We start from the raw sequence: 22,369 nt of genomic DNA on the forward strand, positions 1-22,369 counted from the left end.
AAAAAGGAGTTCCCCTGCCTACTCATCCTATCCCCGCCCAATCCAATTTACACTAACATTGCCCTTCAAGCATGTGATGATTTGAATATTTACGTAAATTATTTATAATTTATGTCAGTCCAAGATGGCCGCATTTAATGCACATGATCAAGGTTAAGGGGCGTTTCTGAGTCAGTATTTCTTTATTAGTAACAATTATAAATGCATTTATAATTTATATTGTTCGATCTACTCATAAGTAATTGAGTGTTGTTTAAAATCATTGAAACTGTGGGCTTCTATTATTTGTACTAGCTTTTATTTGTTTTATAATATTTTATAACCTCAAAAATATTTTTAGAAATGAATGTTAAATGAAGTAGTTTTTTATATATCATTTCTTTACATATATTGACATCCTGGTTTAGACTAGAAAACTATTATTCTACGAAAATATGGCTTCTAACGGCCGAATACCGAAACGAAGTGCTAAGAGCTGCTTACAATCTGATTGACGCTAAAATTTTAATGCGATTTAAAACTTTGGACTCATCATTTAAGAAAGTGTTTCAGTATTCGGCTGTTGGATTCGTTTTTTTTCTGTCACAGGGTTTAAATGAAACGACGCAATAAAGGCACTCACGTTTATTCTTTCATGAAATATATTAAGATTTATTTTATAAATGTAAAAAAACACATAATAATATCAATATCACACTGAAAACAATAACAACCAATTAAGTAACTTGTAAGCTAGGAATGTAAAAGTTAACATTTATTAAGTCATATTTTAATATTGACTTTATCTTAATAAATTTTACTACGTTTTATTTTTACAAAAATAGGCAATTACATTTTTAATGACATTAATTTGTTCTTGTATTTTAATTTTCTTATTCCTTATTTAAGGGCCAACATAAACGGACTGCTCCGCAAAGTCGGGTTCAAATGTTTCAAGCGGACAGTAAACTACAAACTTGGGTCCGTGTATTTTTTAATTTGCTAATTACTTTTTTTTTATTACACATTTGGTAACTAAATATAATTACAAATGAAGCTTCAATTCATGTTTAGAAAAGTTTTAAGCAAATAAGTACAGAGTAAATATAAAACTAAAAATTAACATCATTAAATGGCATATTAAAGAAATTTATCAAATATCTTCAACAAACGAAACAAATAACGATATGTAACATGCGAGAAAAAAAACCAAACATAAATCGACTAATTAAAATATTGACGAATTATGTTAATTGCTGCTTAATCAATTATAATGACTCAGTAAACTGGCCTAAACACTAAAATAAATACTTAGATAACTTGTCGCAAATCAGATATAATATACAATTTATCTTAAATTTATTTGTACATTTAATAATTTTGAGCTTCACTCGACTGGCCTTCATCCCATTATATAAAATTAATTGGTAATATCTAACACTGGCATAACATAAACTGGCATTAACACTGGCACATAGTATATAACACTTCGTACATATCTCAAATATTTACACCAATAACACTTCGATTTATAATACAATTTTTGTCTTAAAAGTAAAATATTTCATTACATTGAAAGCATAATTTTATGCAACTAACTAAATAATGGTAGAAAGATCAGGTAAACAAGAAGAGTAGAAAATCACTTAAATACTGTATGGCAGAATTCGATAGTCATTTTTAATGTATACCTAATTAGGAATAACTTTCAATACAAAACATAATATTGGGACAAACCCTTTCTGATAAAAACAAAAGAAATTCTACTCTCATCCAGTCATCGGAACTTCTTCTGTCCTTTTCGGAACGAGACTTAAATCAAGAGGATTCTTCATAATTTCCTTAGCGTTATCGTCGTTTAAATCAATACTTAATTCTGGTTCGGAATCGCTTACTTCGTCTCTTTTAGGACTTCTGAAGAGTACTGCGGATTTAATAGATAAATCTATAGGCTGATCTTGTTCTATAGCTATGCCGGCTACGGCTGGAGAGTGGAGCAAGAGATCGCCGCCATTACGCGGCCATGCAGGGACTCCTGGAGGCATTGACCTAAAGTTTTGTATCGCGGTCGGTAAAGGTAGAAAAGACGTAGCTCTAGAAGAATAATTAGGAGCAGCTGAAGCTGCACTAAAAGGAGAAGGTGGCAAGGAAGGTTTTTTTCTCCGCAATTCTTTACTTTGATTTCTAAGCGCCTGCAATCGTACATCTTTTTCACTACATGGAGATGATGCTGGTCTAAAAATACTTAAACCACTCGTACTTCGTGAACTATTGTCATCTTCAGGATCAGCTGATGAAGCCCCGGAGTCAGACGGTGAGACGCTTTGTCTGGTTACTTCTTCACTAAAAGGTATCTTTTCTGAACTCTTGTAATATTCAGCTAACGCGGCGGCTGGGAGCAGGTTTGTTGGTAAGAATGAAGGATTAATGTTTGAATTGAATGTAGGAGGCGATTTACTTGTTTGCATTTGTTGTATATGCTGTTGTTGCTGTTCTTGTAAAAGGCAGTGGATTTTAAACCAATTAGATCTTCGTCCGTATCTCGAGCCGGATTTGGACATCCCTACGAGCAAACATTTCCGTAACCGGCAAGCTTTGCAGGCGGTCCTATTTTTCTTGTTGATGACGCATTCACCATTATTCTTGCATTCCGATATCGACGATAAGTTGTTGTACGTCCGCCCGAAGAAAGACTGCAACAAGAGAAAATTACAATTTTAATATATGTAAATTCATAAAGGTCGATTCGTTTTAGCGTAAAGATGACGATACTGATTTCTTATATGCGGTTGCATTAATTTAGCTTAAAATATCGACAGGCTTCCGTCGGTCTCTCATAAGAAACTGCAATTTATAAGCGTTACAGTTAAGGAGAGCCTCGTATTGGTATTCAATTTACCTGGCCCTGTGCAGAATTAAAAACTACATTTTTCAAAAAGTCATCATAAAGAGCGTTGCGCTCGGATCGATATGTGGGTCAGTGCGAAGGAGGTCGTATCTCACGCTTAATATTGCAGAACTGCTCTCGCGTCCTGTTGCGTCTTTGACATAAGTAATGGGAGAGTTCTGAGGATTTTTTAAATATATTTGGAAGTTACCCCGCTGAGACCGGCCTCGGCTCTTTTCTTAGCCAATTAAATTCGTACAAAAAACGTAAAATATGTGATTGTGTTACAGTTTCTGAGCCTCGCCGGGGTCGGTGCGATTTTAGTGCTAAATTACGATCTGTCGCATTATTAATTTCGGATTATGACAATATTTTTTATTGCTTATTACATTTGAACGGACCTTTTTTGTCTTATGCAAATGAACCTTTTAATTTGCATTTTTCTTTAATCTAACTAATCTGCAAATTAACAGAATGGAAGTCTGGGAGTTTAATTTTACGATGGCGTTTATTTGAAGCCAAAACTGCTTCGTCGGTACATTTATTTTTTATAACAGTAAATACTGTATTTAAAATATAAAAAATCACGTTAATTAATTTGGCACCGTAAAGTTTAATTGATCACTAACAATTTCCATTTTTTTTAAGTAATATTCATCTTTCAAATTTAGATAAGCTAATATGTCGCAAATTACAAATACAGACGTCATCGTAACCGTACAAAGACATTGTCGACACCCACAGATCATATTCATAACGCACTTAAAACCAGTATTCTAACGGTAACCTTAACTGGACTAATTTAGAATTTTAACATCTCGAATTGTCCATTTAGAAGTACTTTAGTTAGTTCTTTATCCATTTAGAAGTACTTTAGTTAGTTCTTTATCTAAATGCTACTCGCAGAGGTTAACGGTTAAAAGGGTAACGGTTATATTAATAATTTAACCTTCACTTAACCAAATTATACGAGTAACTGACTAGCTGTTGCCCGTGATTTCGCCGGCGTCAAATTAAAAAATAAAAAAAAAAAAACTATATCCCGTGTTACTCATTAATAACGTAGCTTTTTAATGGTGAAAAAAATGTTGAAATCGACTCAGTACAAACTCAAAATTACAAATCTTCCCTCTTTATAATATTAGTATAGTCTAGTGTTCGCCAGCGACACCATCCGTGTGAAATAAAAAAAATGTAAGTAGCCTATGTGTTCTTCCAGACTATCCTCTACATCTATACCAAATTTCATCGAGATCAGTTTGCTACAAACACTAACAAACATCCATACACATAAACTTTCTCATTTATTTAGTAAGATACGTATTTTAAAAATGCCTCCGCTATTACAAAGCTACTCAATCCCTAAGTAACATAAGCTATATTAAATTTTCAATTTCGCCGACGAAGTCGCGAGCAACCACTAGTATTAAATATAACAAATTACACACCTACAGATACATTAAAGAAGAAAATGACCTCTACATCCAGTATGGAATGTAGGAAACAGTAATTTCGCGAACGCATATTATATGAGTCACAAGATTAGAAATTTAAGATAAGCCTCTTCCTTATGGGTGCGGATCGCGGTAAGAGATATACTCTCTAATTGAGCGAAGCCTCGACCGTACGTGACTTGATTCAGTTTTGTTATTACGAGAAATATTACAGCGATAATTGTCCTTGGATATGTATTTTATGATGGTAACATCGCTTTATTACTTGTGAGTCTATTTGAAGTCTGTACAAATAAATTAGTTAATCTATTTTTGATTTGTAGTTTTGATATAATCTACAAGACTATCATACTAAGACACGACTGTACAGTCTATTGATAAGTTATAATAAAGATTGGATTAACCAGTATATCGATTTGTTAGATTAACTGAACATTGGTACTATGCAATATGGCTTTGAAATGTTTATTTACATATGGGAAGTCACGGAAACCAATCATAATCGAATGCAGTGAATAAATCGATGCCGGAATAGCGGGGCAACACTAGATAATCGGTATACACGTCCGTCCCTATAACATCTGTCAATGTCAAAAGTATTCAAGACTAGCTGTAGCTTGTGACTTCACCCGCGTGAAATTAAAATATAAATTACCTTTCTAACGGTGAAAGAATTATTAAAATCGGTCCAGTAGTTGTTAAGTTATTGCCATACATACAAAAAAATTATATTAGTAAAGATAAGCGCGCCATTTTGGCGGGAATGGGTAGACTTAGTATTGAAATAGAATTACGTCGTTACTATTTTATTGTCTAAAAGAAGATAGAGACAAATTACTAAGAGGGGACGTCACCTTTGACTTAACTACGTCACATCAGTTGTGCGATTGTCGATTGTTTCGCAGGCAATTCAACTGTTTAGTTGCACAACTAAAAATCGAGTAGTGTGCGCACATATAAGCTCATAGCAATCAAAGAGAGACTAAAGAGTTGTGCGATAGTTTCAGGTCCACGCTTTAAGAATACGACATCAGAGGTCAAAAGACTATCACTTGGGTCAAGTATTGAAGTGAAAATTCCGGTTTCAACAAAAAATGTGCATCAAACAAAAAAGCCACACATCTTTTACTGTAATGATAAATGTTCTAAGAAATCGTTTCGCGTAGGCGTGGCGACGATTCTCACGGCCTTTCGTATAATAAAATGCTTTTTCTTCCGTAACAATGTGTTTGCGTATACTTTCTTGGATTTATGACTATAAGCTGATTGAATTTTTGTAATGACTAGAGTTATCTTAGAATTGAATAATCAGACATTTACTAAAGGTAATACAAAGTCCTTTTTCCTTGCAATTAGCGTATTATCTCTTAGTACAATGTAGCCTTTTGTACATAGTCTGTTATAACAATATACGATAAAGTATTTCACAAGTTTTTTTTATATTCCTGTCATCAATCTTGTTAATTACGAGTGTTTCGTTTAAAAAATCTAGACAATGCATAGAATATGGCAATAATCTAAAACAACTGTCTACAAACGAGATTCAAATGAATAAATTAGCAATAAACAAAAGCTGGAGTCGAAATAATTTGAATTCGATTTTAAAGAATGGCGCCTTCAGTTCTTACTTTATTAAATAGTTTTGTTTAACTCAAATAACAAATTGATTTGTAACAAATCATGAATCTTTTCAAGGAAGTAATGTTACATTTCTTAAACTCAATTACTTCTTTATAAGTTCGTAAATTACGTGACAGTACCGTGGTTAGGTCCATCTTTAGATTACGCAAGTTATGCTCGATCCGCGGGTTTGCTTACTACAAGTATTGACATTACCTTTATACGCTTCAATGTTCCGCAATCAGTTAACATTTCAATTGATTTTCAAACAGTTAACAACCCAAGGAAAGATTGTTCATATAATAATCATATCAATTTACATTGGCTTTACCAAGGGGCAGCTGCCGCTCTTAGACAGTCAAAAATTATCAATTTAAAATACTAAGGTGCTTACAATCCATAGAGGTCCACATTATAAGGGTCTCTAGTTCTCTCGGTTTTTTTACGACTTACATAGATTTCATAAAAATACAAATTGAACCAAAAATCATCAGCTTGTGACGCCTAATCCATATAATAAATCGCTAATCGAACATTTCGAGTCGACCGAGATGGAGTAAATTGCGCGATCAAATTGCCTACAAATACTCTACTAAGAAGAATCTAAAATCAAATTGTATAAAAGAAACATGTCCTTTATTTTGTACTTTTTACGGTTGAATTACAAACTAAATTTATTTTATTTTACGTTAACAGTCTGGTTGTTACCCACTAAGTAAATAGCACTAACAAGTCTTTTATAGTTCATAGTTTAGATAAATTTAAATGAAGGTAATCTCGTAAATCAGGCCAGTATTATGCAGTCCGCGTTACCCTCGTAAACTTAGATTGTAAGACAAGGTATCGACTGTTATTACCTTCGTGGTCATGCAAAAATGTAGGCTAGTGTATACATTTGTGTATGCGGTTTACTGGCTTTTGTGTATTTCTGAGTAATTGTTACTCAGTTACTTTCATAAGTGTATGAGTGATTCAGTGGTTAGCGTTTCACTTGAGTGATATGATTCAGTCGAGTGGGAGGTTTGAATCTTGAAATTTGAAGTGGAAATCCTCCCTTATCCTCAACAAGATAACTTTCAAATATATGAAAATGATGAATGGATCTATCTTAATGTATATATTTTAGGAGACATCTACTGATTTCTCAGATTCATAGTTAATTCTAATGACTTGTTTAAAGAAGTTTTAAATCAGATACGTGCGATTATAAATGCAACAGTTTTGATAGATGGATGATTGTTAGAGTTTGTAGCCTAAACTGCTGAATGGATTTTAATGAAATTTGGCATAGATATAGAGCATATTCTGTAGAATACATAGGCTACTTAATTTTGTTTTTTAATTCCACGCGGTCGGAATCGGGGGCGCAAGTACTAAACTTTAAAACACCAGTATAATATTTCTAATACATTATTATAAACAAGTTTCTACATATCTATTTAAATGTGAATCGTCAACAAATCTAAATATAACATTTTAATCTATTTAGATACAAGTCATTGTAGATAATTGACGACTGCGCGGCTGTGGGTAGAATAAAAACAATTGTTTTGTGTTGATAATGACCACGCGGTGCCAAGTCCTCACGGCCGTAACCTCTATGTAAACTATTCCTTTAGGAAATAATGTATACAAATATTTATACAAGCTTTTGCCCACGACCATGTGTATTTAGTTTATGTGTTCTTCCACATTGTTCTACAACTGTGGCAAATTTCATCTAGATTCGTTGAATTCTTGATATACTATCTTATTAAAATCCATCCAATCTACATTTTTATATTTCACTAGCTGTTCCCATGCGACTTCATCCGCATGAAATTATGATAATTTTATTTTATTGTTTACATTTGTCAAATTATTAATTACAAATGTCAAAATGACATGACATGACAAACCTTAGCAATCTTGCTTTCTTGATGTTGGCAGCAACTTATGGTCTCTTTCCCACATTAGGGTTTTTATCCAAAATATTTACCCCCTAAGTTTAATGTCGTGAATATATATAGTCTAAAGCGTAATGTAAGTGTAGGGCTTTTTATTTAAAAAAGAATTATTCAAAAATATGCTGTAATTGCTGAGATCTTAGGCAACAAAGTAATGTGTGTTTACGCTTTATTATAATAGTTTAGATGAAACCCTAATAGTTATAAAATTAAAGTGAGCATCTAATATTGCTAAATACAGATTAAAGTAACTCACATTATATTTGTAACATTTTGATTAAATAACTGAAAAATATTGAAATCGAGTGGAAAAACGATATGATTAAATTAATTGGCAAATGTAATCGGTACAATAAAAAATGTTCAAAGAAATAAAAGAAAAAACACAGCCAAAATAAAATCATCAGCCTCGTTAAACTCTTGTTAATTTATTTACAGTTTAAATAACAAACTAATGGATCCGATGGATATGTAGATATCTCAATTATTTGGCCACCGAATTACTAATTAGTTTTTGATAAAGAGATTAAAAATAAAGAATAAATTGTTGCCTCCAATTAGCGGTTGATTCGATTGAGTTATCAATTTTAATAATTCACTCGTTATAACAATGTGTGTTCAAATTTAAGAGATTTTTCCTTCCAATTTCGATAAATCGTTTTAAAATACTTTTAAACTGTGGACGTTCTTTTAAAAGTGATTAAAGATACACTAATGGTAGAATAAATAACTCAATTATAAAGAATCTTCGTATTCTTTACTGAACGTTTGGATTATTTCAATATCATTCTTATATTTTTTTGAAAATCAGATGACGGATAAACGCGAGAGTAAAAAAACTTCACGTACTTATTTGCATAGATCGTAAGGTCGGGCGTGTCAGTATGGGTCGTCAGGTTGACATAGTTACGCCGAAATTGGACCGAGTACAGAAAACTTAAAAATAATTGTAAGATTGTCAATAAAAAGTTCAATACTGATTTTCAATTTGAATTATCATTATTAAACAATCTGACATCTGTTAATGAGTGTCTAATTTCATTCCTCTTCCACTATTTTCATATAAGAAAAGGATGGGAAGGAGAAGTGGATTAGACACGGAATGGAATGCATTTGCAGAGGTTTCCTTCTTCTATGCATCTCTTCCTCTTTTGATTAAAATACGATAACGTATCTAGATATGCGGATGTGCATGTAAAGGGGTCACTTCGTTATTTTGGCTGGCCTTGGCGTCAATTGTGGTGGCCGCTTGATACCTTATACTTTTAAAAAAAAATACATGAATTCAATACGTTATATGTACAGTTTTTTTGTATTCAAAATTGTTTAGCATTTTATTGATTTCGAAACAAGAAGGAAGTTCATTCATAACTTGGCACAAGATTTAAAATTTTCTTTTCCTTGTAACTCAAAATACCTTGAAACGTGACATCATATATGTTCCATGAATTTGCGACATTATATGTGTAATAATTTACATGTTGTACGTGAGATCTATTACATGCGTGAGAAATAGGGCATCGCGAAATATTTACATAATATTCTTAAAGGTTAGTTATTCGGTAACTTTGAAATAAAAGCAAAAAGAACGCTTATGAAAGCCTAAGTAGGCACTTATCTTTTTTTAGACGTCAGATTAATTACAAAAAAGTGTGAGAAATGGCGATAAATAAACTAAACTTAGCAACATTTTTTGAATCTAGAAACAAATGAAAAACGCGCTACCAGGAGAGTTACGGAAAATCGAGCACATAACTAAATCGAACTAAAATAAAATAGTACTTTTTAAATCTAATAAAAGCAATGTATAATTTATCAATTACAGCGCTAAAGTGAAGTGCGATTACATATTGATTAGTAACATGTAATAACGTACGTCAAGTGCCAATTAAATGCATGACACATGTCAGCCATATTGGATAGATTTTTTCGCATTTAACGCTGTTTAAAGTCAAAGATATAAAGTTGCCTTTTTCCACCGCACCTGTAAACATGATCGTAAAATGCTAAAGTAAAGGATTTATGATATATCTTCAAGTTAATGAACTGTTAAACTGCATCTTACGACTTAAAAAATTTAAATCCGTGAATGAAATAAAAAACGCTATAAACTTCTTTAGTTGCTTACGCGACACGCTTTTCATGTGAGATTAAATCAAAAACTGGCTATTCATTTGTTTTTCTTTTTATATTACGAAATAATTCACTTTGACAGAAACTTAGTCCACGTGAAATGTTACGACAAAACTTATAAAGTAGCCTGTTATTCCAGACACTTCTTTACATCTGTGCTAAATTTCATCAAAATTATTTAAACCATTTTTAAGATTAGTAACAAACGTGCCTCTAGACATTCTTTTTGCATTTATAATTTTATTATAACATAATCGAACTCATGTTAAACGGTACATATACTATTATAGTACTATAGATTGAAGAGTAAAACAAGGCGCCTAACCAAGGCCATAAAACGGAGGCACAATTGTAGTTACAAATTGTATTCATTCAAAAATCTATTTAACTAATAATTTATTAACAGTTTAAGAAAACCGTTTCATATCAAAAGCTCTCAACAAACTGTACAATGGATGTGTAAAATATGATTTTCCATACGACAGACCGCCGCGACGACTTTAAGTTTTATGACATGTCGAACAATATAAATAGTCATAAAAGCGAGGAAAGCGCGGCGCGGGCGCAAGCGATTTGACAATAAAGTAACGTGTGGGCGGGACCGCGTTATGCAACATATGATTAATTTAATAAAAATTGCATGTATAATTTTTTAATTGTTTATTAAATTCAGATTATTATCTATTACTATAACTGGTACAAAACTATGTTTTTTTTTATATATTTTACATTATCAATCATCAGTTCTTATGTTAGTACATTAAAGTTGTATAGACTAATAATTAAAAAACAAATTTTCTTTTTACTTTTATATGTCGTAGGATTATTTATTAATTATAAGGAGCAATTAATTTTGCATTTAATGAAATAGGCATATAATTGGTAAAATAACAACAATTTAAACAAGATTTATATTAACAGTTGTATTTTAACCCAATTCTTATGAACATCTGTAGACTGCTTCCGTTTTGCATAAATACCACATTAGACATTAAAAGAATTTGTCGTATGTCAGTGAAATATCCCGTTCGCGGTCAACATCAAAATTCTGTTAATTAATTCAGCTCCTTCATGCCTCTCGCTTTTTATATTTATTCACGTTTTATCTGTGTCGGGCACGAGTCGATAAAACGCCGGCTGCATTAGTACACAAGTCACAAGAATCTAGCGGGTAATATATCTATGGATACAGGCTTAGCCCTCTTTTCCGCGCAGATTAAAAGAAAAACACAGTAAGTATTTTTGATTTCCTGCAATTTCAGTCAGCAGTTCTATCTTTGTATTAAGTAATTAAATTTAGTGTAACGGGATTTTTTTTAGATTTTTTTCCGCTATCAGTGTATACCTTATACTAAACAGGCTTCTTTCGTAAGCGGAGCTTATGGTCACCATTTTTTATTGTTAGGGTCATCGGACACAGGCGGTGTCACATTGTACTTTTTTATAGATTGTCGAGATTTAGTGCCCTCAGTGTAAGGTGCGGTGATAAATTTATAGACTCTTATCACGTGGTAATGGAACGACCGGGAACTAGCGTTTTACTCGTTTTGGGTGTGTTTTGGTCCGGTCATTGACTTCGTATATTGACTTATGAACTTAACTGTACATATCTGCGAATAGAATTGGAAATACGATTGTCTACGCATGTATTGGCAGATGTTACAGACAAAACAATCCACAAATGCATAATTTGGTCTTAAACCACGTCAATAACGTTTTAAAATGCCGGATTATTCAAATTCAAAATATGACATGGGGGCCTCCAAAAGGGGAGTAAACAGCTACTTATTAGGCTAGCGCGGCTTTCGACTGCATCATCACCTCCTTCAGGTGGAATCGTGGTCATGCACTAGCTTAACAAGTATTAAAAAAAAATAATTGCCTCATTTCCTTCAGAATACGAATTAATCCAACGCTTTTAAATATCAATATAACTAGATATCAGTTACTACAAAAATCATATGTTAATCTGCTTCAACTTTCACTCCGTTTAACGCGGCGATGGCATCGCCTTTGACCCGCAACTCTTCACTAACGGCTATTCTCAACTGTATATATATTCATCTAAAGAATACTCTCAAAACGTCAATATTTAGTTATTTTATTTGTTGGAAATACCTAAAAATGTTAATTAAGAATTTAAACAATGTTAATCTTACTAATATAATAAATGCGAAAATAAATGGATGGATGTTTGTTAGAGTTTGTAAGGATTAGTCTGGAAGAACATGTAAGGTACGTGCTTTTATCTTTTATAATTCCACACGGACGGAATCGCGGGCGAACGCTAGTTATGTATTGTTAACACAACATAAAAAAGCTATCACTTTTAATTTTCTATTACTAATTGTCTCCTTAACAAAATATGAAACATTTATTATAATTTTTCGGCTTGTCTGTCAATCTATTGTAACTCGAGCGTGTCTTATCGGTAATTGGATATCTTGTACACCGGCTGCCGAAACTTAAGTAGCATATTTCAATTTGTTATTACTTCTTTTGACTCTAAAGAATGCTAGGTATATCAATTTATCTTGTTTTTTTCAGCTACTTTTAATGTGTTAAAGTGACCTTTGGACGATTTAAAAAGTAGAAAATAAATTCGATTTTTTATAAGATTTTAGAATGACGACATGGTTGATATTGACATATAGTAATCATTGTTAATTAAAATCGGCATACGATATAACTTACCGTGTCTTGTGTAAAGTATTTAAAATCTATTAGAAATAGTACGATATCTTCTATCTTTCATTTCAAGACTATCCTCATCAAAGGATCATTATTATATTCATGTATTTTAAACTAGCTTTCGTCCACGACTTCGTGTACAGAATTTTAAAAAGTAACTAGCCTATGTATTCTTCCAGTCTATACTCTACATCTATTCCAGATTTCATAGAGATCCGTTCAGCAGTTAAGGCGGCAAACTCTAATAAACATCTTTCGCGTTTATTAGTAAGAATTTAATGGACTGACACCTCATTAAAAGATTTCAACGCCATCTACTGGCCGTGATAAAAAAGAAAACAACGCCCAAGGCAACAATCGGTAGCAGCTACCTCATATAATTAGAGAAATACTTAGATCGATATCTGGATAGAATTATGATAAATGATTCATAGCAAAGCGATATTCGGTTCATAGAATAATGACAGCTCGTTCCGATAATTGTCTAAAATGTTAATCATTTTTTATTTCAATGATTGATAATTAAATTGTTTTTAGTGACGGTGTCTTTGTGAGGCGTTGGAGAAAGATCCGATCATAATTTATTCGGAATTTCTCTCACACTGTGTTATTGTTTTCATAACTAGGTTACAGTAGATTTAATTTTCTCAATTATTAATAATAATAATAATAAAATAATCGTGTTTGAAATAAGGTTTTATTAAATTTTTCGTCAATACGCCATAGAAAATTATTAAAGAATCATCCCTCTAAATAGCACTGATAGATGCACGTATCCTTGTTGATACTGATTTTTCATTACCGTCAGTTTCCACTGCCGATAAACAGATACAAAAATTGTAGCCATCTCTCTCGATTTAATTAAAATATCAATAACTTGCTGTTGCTCGCGACTTTACCCGCGTGAATTAAAAAAAAATAGCCTATGTTACGCAAAACTAAATTACCTTACTAACGGTGAAATAATTTTTATCGGCCTAGTAGTTTTTGAATTATTTCAATACATACAAAAATACAAATCTTCCCTCTTTATGATATAAGTATAGATAAAATTAACTTTCACACATAAATTCTCAACAAACATTTCGAATGGAATAACTTTCAATTAGTTCGTCTGGACCATATTCACCGGTAAAATTCCCATGTCTATCAACTCTCGTTTCTTAGACGGCTCTATTAAACGGGTATTAGTTAAATTACAATCTTGTACATTAATAACTAGGTACAGTGCGGTTACAAAGTGCGCCGATGTCGTAGGTGGCAATTAACCTACGGACATTTATTGCATTGATGTGAAAGACTAAACTGTTTCTTTGAATAAGTATGTACTTGTGTATCGATGTTAAAATACCTTTTGATTTTAAAATTACAACTGTATTGTACAGTCGCGTATAAAAGTGTTAAATAATTAGCGGTCATCTATTAATGGATTCTTTTCAACATATGTTTAAGAGTGATTTTAATTATGGGTAAACTAGCGTTCGCCCGCGACTTCGTCCGCGTGGAATTAAAGAAAAAACATAAGTAAGTATGTGTTCTTCCAGACTATCCTCTACATCTATACCAAATTTCATCGAAATCGGCTTAGCCGTTTAGGCTACAAACTCTAACAAACACCCATCTATTCATCCATCCATCTAAACATTCGCATTTATAATGTTAGTATGATGTCATAAGTACAGTGTCATGGAAAAGCGTAAAGTCTAAATACAGCGTTTTAAGATTATAAGGGCCTGTCCCACCAAAGTGTAGATTGTCTGATAACAATCCAACGTTTAAAATATGTTATGGAAATATCGGATTTTGTTACTGTATCTGACAGTCACGTCTTTAAGCTATCTGTGCCTCTGTCAGCCAGTTGTGGTAGGCCCTAAGCTTTTCGAAGTTTCAGTGATACAAATTATAATAAATGTTTAACACCAATGAATAAAAATGCGGTAAACGGATTGTAAAATTTTACGATCGTTATAAAATTAGTTACGGTCAAAAGTTTAATTAACGATTGATAATAAAATGTGCCTGATTAAATACGGGAATAGCAATTAAAAGAAAATTTCTTTCACCATTTGCTAGATTTTTACACAGGTTAGTTTTCCAGGATATCAAAAGAAGACACGTTGATTACTGTACAGTTAGGGAATCTGATGGTGTCCTACATTTAAAACTATAGTCGTTTGAACGTTACGTGTTGAGAGGCGGAACAATAACCAATAGGGCGCTTTTATATATGTATGTACAAAAAAGGTTGGTAATTGATAATGATAATTAGTTCTATTATATCATTTGCATAATTAACTGCTACCTATAAGTACCTATCTGTAAGTTACCCTATCAAAATTATGTATATGTTACATGAGTGCGAAGGAGTCAGCTGAAAACCAGCACCTGAACGGCTTAGTCCGCTTTAAACTCTGAGCTCACTACCTTTTGCCACGATTTTATAATATTTTTAGAATAAGTTTATTTATTTTCTTTTGTTTCTTTTCTGTGGCAATAAATACATTCTATTCTAAATGTAACACCGGGGATGTCCGCGACTGTACGTATTACAAGGCATGATAATATCCACGTTTAAATCAAGATATATTCTTCGATAATAAATAAAGGAAAAGTCAGTAGTCCAATTCGTAAATAACAGAGTAGATAACGCAATAGCTTTATCATTATCGTCGAAATTTAATGTCTTGTATCTCTCGTTAAGTCCACACTCCCCCGCTATAGTGTACACACGAGTGACCTCACGCACACAGCCGCGCTCACCTGTAGCGGTCTCGTGCGCACTGTCACATAAAAGGGTGCGGTTATAGTGTCTTCATTTTTGCAGTTTATGATATTTTATTGTCGTTTTTTTTTTTAATGTTATTTAATAAATACTTTTACGGATGTTATGATTATGTTAATCTTTTGTAGACTGACAGAATTGCAGCTTAATTGAATTTATATTAAATTAATTGTCACAAAAATGATTATGATAACTCAGCTTCGGTTAACAATAAATTAAGAAAGCATATTTGTATTTTAAGATTTCTGCACGGAAACCTCTTGATGGGCTCAAAGTATTTAACTCACTACAGGACATTGTTTCCACAGTGCAACTTCCGTGCGTTCATCCGCTAAATCACGGTGGAAACGCACCTTAATACTGTAAACTCTGACATTTCACACACACATACACCTGCGTTAGAGCATCGCTAGACGTCACCTGTCGACTCGGCCGCGACCTCTACGTGCGATCACCGCGGTCAGCACCCACACTACCACACTGCGGCAAATCGAATTAAATCCTAGCTCAAAGAGACAAAACTCAAAATGGAAAATATCTGATACGCCATTCAATAATATACAGACAAAGATAGGTGTCGTTATTCATGTGTGTGCTATTGCTTTTGAATGGAAACAGCTGCTGAAAGATAAATAGATCTTAAGAATATGGAAATAGAGTTGGTTTTCCTTTGAACTAGGAAGTGAGATTGGATAGAGCACGGCGAAATGTAGCTCTGAGGTCGTGGGAAGGCGAGTCGATCGACGATTCGGTTAGTTATATTTTCAGTGTTATAACGGTAATGATTTTGATAAGACTCAACATGGTAGGTAATGTAAGGGCCAAATATTACATTAAAATATGTGTCAGTCTTAAACTATTACGTACGTTTAAACTCTAAACTCTTTAAAACGTAATCGCCTGACTCTGATTGAGGGATTGAAGTTTGTTTCAGTATTTACAGTAATCCAAATATTAATATCAATACATATTTACGTTACAAAAAACATCCCTCTAAGACATGGTTACCGATCTAATCATAGTAATATTATAAATGCGAATGTTTAGATGGATGAATGTTTGTTAGAGTTTGTAGCCTAAACGGCTGTACGGATTCCGATGAAATTTGGTACAGATGTAGATAGTCTGGAAGAACACATAGACTACTCACTTTTTTTGTTATTCCACGGAACGGAGTCGCGGGATGAAAACTAGTTCTCTTATAACGTATTGTCAATGAGTTTTTAAATTATTACTATTATTTGAATTGTTAATAATGTGCCTTTGATCTAAACAAAACTATGTATTTCTGAGTATTATTTTTGTTTGATATAACTAAGGAGTTTATTGATAAAAGTTAACTTAAATGTAACATTACGTTATGTTTAATAGGTAATTGGTTTTTTAGTCGCTCTTCCGAACAGTATGGTTATTATCACAGATAAAAAAAGTTTTATCTTAGAATGTAATAGCTTCGTAATATCATTAAAACATTAAGGTTAAAATACAATTATTTTAATGACTAGTTTTATGTATCGTGATCGAAGATCCACGTGGGTTATATCGTTTGATGCGCCGCCGACTTTTACCTCATTACAAAGTTTAATTATTAATTTTTCATTCATTAACATGGTAATAAATATAATTGATCTAGAGGCGGTCGATTGAGCGAAATTATTTCATTTGTGATGACTATAACTTTTGATTAAGTAATTAATTATCTGATGCCGATTAATCTTACTAATATCATATCATAAAAATATTAAAAATGCGAAAGTTACGATGAATGGACGTTTGTTAGTGTTTGTAGCATAAACGACTGAATAGATTTTGATGAAATTTGGTACAGATGTAGATGATAGCCTGGAAGAACACATAGGTTAGTTTTTATCCCGGGAATAGTTACGGTTCCCGTGGGATTCATTAATTTAGTTTTTTAATGTTTACTCGATCATTCTGCAACGGTTCAATATATCTTATTGAAATTTGGAACGGATATAAAACAAAGTCTGGAGTACACATGGGATAAGGTTCATCACCGAGAAATGTTCGGTTCCCGAGGGATACGTAGCTTTTTGTCAATTATATAGTTCGTATGTTTTCTAATACCACGCGGACGGAGTCACGGGAAACAGCTAGTTTAAAATATCGTTCGATGAGTTGGTACAGGGTGTTCTTTTATCGTTTGATATTATTAATTGAATGTAAGAAATTTTATATCACATACAAGATATCTACGTTATTTGAGCATGATATTCATAGTAGATGTATGACGTTAAACAAGTCAGATTTTTTTTTTCGCTGGTCTTTTGAAAGAATCATTATATCTTTCTTTCAATTATAAAACACTCTGTAAATTCCTTTATTAAGTTATGTAATTGAATATGGTCTAAGAAAAAAAATTTGAAACATTAAATAACCAGGATTGAATATAAATATTTAAAATACGTTTGAAGTAACCAATGGGAGTTTTTTTCATATCTAGATTTTATAACATCTGGTTACATATTTTTCAGATGTAAATCTTCAATGATTAATCTCCTGTCATAAAAAACCGTATTTTTAAGTTTAAAAAAATTGTCCGCGTAAATCATCACGCACAGTACAAGAGTAAAAATTTAATTTGTAGCAGACGTTGAGATATTACATAAATGTATACGAAAAGGTCTCAGATTTGGGTGCTGTTCTCCTTGGTTTGTCTGATAAATATCTTCGAAATTTTGGGTACGCGTCACTTTGAAAGGGTACAAAATCTCTTGATTCCTATATAGTGTGACAGTACAAAATATTCGCAAGAAATGTAATTGAAAAAATTGAATCACTTTATCTTCTACGTTTGGGTAAAAATAGATATGAATGAATTAAATAGACTGGTTAGAAAATTATCTTGTAAACATGCTATATTGTTTAAGGTCACATTGATGTCTAGCTCAGGGGTGGCGAACCACTGGCACGTGCGCCATAAATGGCACACGACCCAAGATTTTGGGCATGTCGATCTTAAAAACACTACGAAAAAGTGTGAAGAAGTATTACATAAAAAAACGCGATGGTAATGACCATGAAACATGTAATTTACGTAATAATTAGTGAAAATTATTTGATGACACGTCTAAGAACGCATTAATTTCTTCAAAATGGCACTTTCATCCATATAGGTTCCTCGCCCCTGATCTAGCTTGAAGTACCGATAACGAATGTGTTTTGTGACACTAATTACTAATACGTTTAATTAACGGATAAAAACCTCTAGATAAAGTAGGTCATTCACCTTAACGATACAGATCTGAGGCAAGCATAATGCGTTTAAAATAAACGTCTACTTTTAATAGTATAACGGGCCACTTAAGTGGTCAGCGGAGGTGCAAACACGGGTCTTGTGTAGTAAATTGTTAGCACAACCATACGCTTGTTTGGTTTACTAATGAGCAAGCTCTCTGAGTGCTGGTAATCTCTACTATACTTGCTTGTCATTAGGGCCTGCCGGTTCGTGTTTTTTTATCGTGGACTTTGACTTTTTCGTTCGCCGCATCAGTGGAGAGAATTTGTTAGTTATGTTAGTTCTGAGTTGCGTTTGTTTGTTTTGAGTACTTTTATTATGTGAACTTTACTAAGAGATCGTAAGTAGTCAATTTGAATTACTTAAAGAAGCTACATTATTGAGGGCCTGTCCCACTAAATTGTAAAATCTGATAAGAATCGAACGTGTGAAATATGTGAGGGAAATGTAGGGTTTTGTTACCTTATCTGACAGTGACGTCATTTTTAACATATCTGAGCCTCTATCAGCCAATGGTGGGACAGGTTTACGTCATTGAATAATATAAAATGTGTTTAGTTGCTACCGTTATGTTGGTTTATTATTAGATTATTTTGTAAATGTAAAAATAAACTCGAAATATATATTTTAAGACGACAGATGTACCATTTAATTAAATTGATAAATTGATACGAAATTTTATAAACCAGTTTTTAATCTTGTTAGCAATTAATATTGGCTTTTTTTCCTTAGTTGTCATTATTTGTAGGTGAATGCAAATCATTTAGACCGGATTAATTAATCAAAATGAAATAATGTTAATGTAGCACTTTAGTTTTTATAATCATGAAAATATCTTTAAAAACAGTAAACGATTTTAAACTAGTTTAATAAAATTAAAGCAGCCGCCGTCGACGGATGAACTGGCTAAATTTCTATTACGTTTCCGGCTTTTTACTTTCATTAAATACACTGGTAAATATAGAATATAGACAACGAAAACGTAAGCAGAATAAGGACAGGGAGATGAACTAATTCGTTCCCAAAGCCGTTAATTGATCGCATAGCCCTGTTAGTTAAGATTTTTCAAACTTAGAGCCTGTCCCACCAATGGCTGACACAGACTTAGATAGCTTCAAAATGACGTCACGTTGGATTGTTATCAGACAATTTACAATTTGATGGGACAGGCCCTTAATCTACTCTAAGGAATTAACTACAGCGAGAGTAAAGGTATAAGTATAGATTTTTACAAATATTTTTTAACAAAACCTCTCCTTATACACAGGTAGTGTCTGCGTATTAATTTTGCGTTCATCATATAGATCAGTCGTCCCCTTCTTGATCATATCACCGCAATCTATCTATCTCTTTCTAGGCCTACTTCTACTGGTGTACACTTCCATACTTTTAATTAAAATTGTGTTTCAATTATTATTTTACCCGCAGTTACATAACAATAAAAGAGATAGAAAATCTTTAGCTGATTATAAAATAGTTTAAGGTTTAATATTAAGTATAATCGTTTAAATATTACTCCAAGATTATGCCAATATTTACGATTCCTCGTGACCTTTTTTTCTCACCTCGGACGAGGCGGTAATAATTTCTATTTAAAACTCAACATAAATCTAAGCTCTCTTGCTTTGTGAATAGGAAATTTATTAGCGGGTAAGAGATTAAAATTATTATATACTTAAAAGTTCAGCCATTTTCTATATTTACGATCTCTGTGGTTATTGGTTTATGGCAGTTTTTATTATTAGACCGAGTTTCACAGTTTACGTATTGATGTATGATTGTGAAGTTGGACGGTATTCTAAGACAACGATGAATGGTAATCCGTAACCTATGCTTACCCCATTTAGACACTAGTACGTTATGTTGTTTGTATATTTTATTTTTTTATAAAAAAAAAACACCATTACTCAACTAAACATGTTATAGATACAGACTAAATGCACTTGATACTTGATTATAAAAAAACTCTATAAATTTTAGATACATTTGCTATTTCAAGATAACTATTGGTTTAAAGTATACATCAAACACGCTATAACAAATCTTCAATAAATCGTAAGAGCAGACTCACACTTTTGACCAAACTATCGCACAACTGTTGTGCGATTGTCGATTGTTTCGCAGCCAATTCAACTGTTAACAACTAAAAAAGTGTACACCACCTTCATAAAACCTATAGGAATTAAAGCGAGACTAAACAGTCGTCAGATAGTTTGGTCATAGGTGTGCGCTCTAAGCATTACTTGTACACTACTTTAAGGTCTTCGAGGTTACTATAAAATGGATTGTTTGTTGATTCTTGATGCGGATTGAATTAAAATACAATAGTCGTTCGAGACTAGGTAAATATGTGACGTCGGTTCAGTTGAAAGCGGTTTAGTGGCGATATATCCTTCACTACGTACGCGGGGTGGGTTAACGCGTGATTACGATCTGCGATTCTAATATACGACGATGAATCATTGACAGGGAGAGCTGGATGGAATGACTAGTGCGTTTTGTGTTCTAAGGGATATGCTCAACGACAAATAGGCAAATAAATTTGTTGGGAATAGGGATGTGATGTCAACGTTTTTTATCAAGCAATGTAATAAATGTTTCAATTATTAAAAAAGACTAATAAATTCAAATTAATGTAAATGTAATCTTATGTCTATTGGTCATGTTTTTGAAATCATTATTCAAAAATTATTTGAATACAACTTTTGAATATTATTGTTTGTTTTAACAGAGTAGTAAAAATTAAAGTTATGTGATATACATACATATTAACATATTTTAAAGCAATAAATTACTTTTTAAATATAAAACGTTGGCAGCCCTATAAACGCGCGTGCCCATTCACACAATTTGTAAGCGGCGCTCGCACGGCTACCCGATGCGAGCAAACAAGGATCAAGACTCCTCGCGCCTATCTAAACAGACATGTGTCAAAATGTTCAATAGAATCCTGTAGTTGACAAGCCATTACCGACCTTATGTACGCATGCTGTCATCTATGTTGAGTTAGATCATCATTTTGTTTTAGAACGAGCATTATGAATAGGATTGTACAACATTTTTTAAATGCATTTTATTTTAAAATACGAAAATCTTTACGTTTTTGTAGATGTTTTATTTGTTTTTTGTAGAAATTAATTGACCAAATTGTTAGGTCGAAGGATATCATCGATTTAAAATGTACATCTCGTTTTGCACAATCGAATGAATCGATTACTATTCGATCCGCATCGCCTATTGTTTATTCGATAACGCCATCATTCGATATTTATTGGCGCTAAAATGCCTCAATCATAGCAATGAAGTCGAACTGGGTATAAACTAAGATCTAAGCAGAGTATTACGTAAGGAAAACACGTGGTATTTAACCTAATAGAATTTTGATTGTATTCTTGGAACTATAAGGCTTGTGACACACATCAATGATTCCAAAATAAATAATCGTAAGTAACAAACATAACATTCAAAATTATTGTTGTCCACTTCATGTGATACAGGCTTTATTTTGTTTTAAATCCTTCCATCCTCATGTCTTGCATCACCAAGCGTTAAATTACCATTTTCGTGGCAAAAGGTCATCGAAAAGCGAAATTTGTTTATCAAAGGCCTAATTCAGAT

The 22,369-nt window shown here is 32.7% G+C and overlaps 1 protein-coding gene across 1 annotated transcript in view; it reads right to left on the minus strand.

Annotated features, from left to right (window-relative positions):
- Positions 1-609: 609 nt before the first annotated feature.
- LOC106100303 (protein embryonic gonad-like) overlaps positions 610-22,369 on the minus strand; it is a 79,154-nt gene continuing 57,394 nt past the window's right edge. Inside the window, exon 3 of the mRNA XM_013279126.1 lies at positions 610-2,672. Within this exon, the coding sequence (XP_013134580.1) occupies positions 1,749-2,672 (924 nt within the window). The 3' untranslated portion in view covers positions 610-1,748. The remainder of the gene's footprint in view (positions 2,673-22,369) is intronic.

The sequence above is a fragment of the Papilio polytes genome, unplaced genomic scaffold (genome assembly GCF_000836215.1).
Source record: "Papilio polytes unplaced genomic scaffold, Ppol_1.0 DF824058.1, whole genome shotgun sequence".
NCBI classification, from domain to species: domain Eukaryota; kingdom Metazoa; phylum Arthropoda; class Insecta; order Lepidoptera; family Papilionidae; genus Papilio; species Papilio polytes.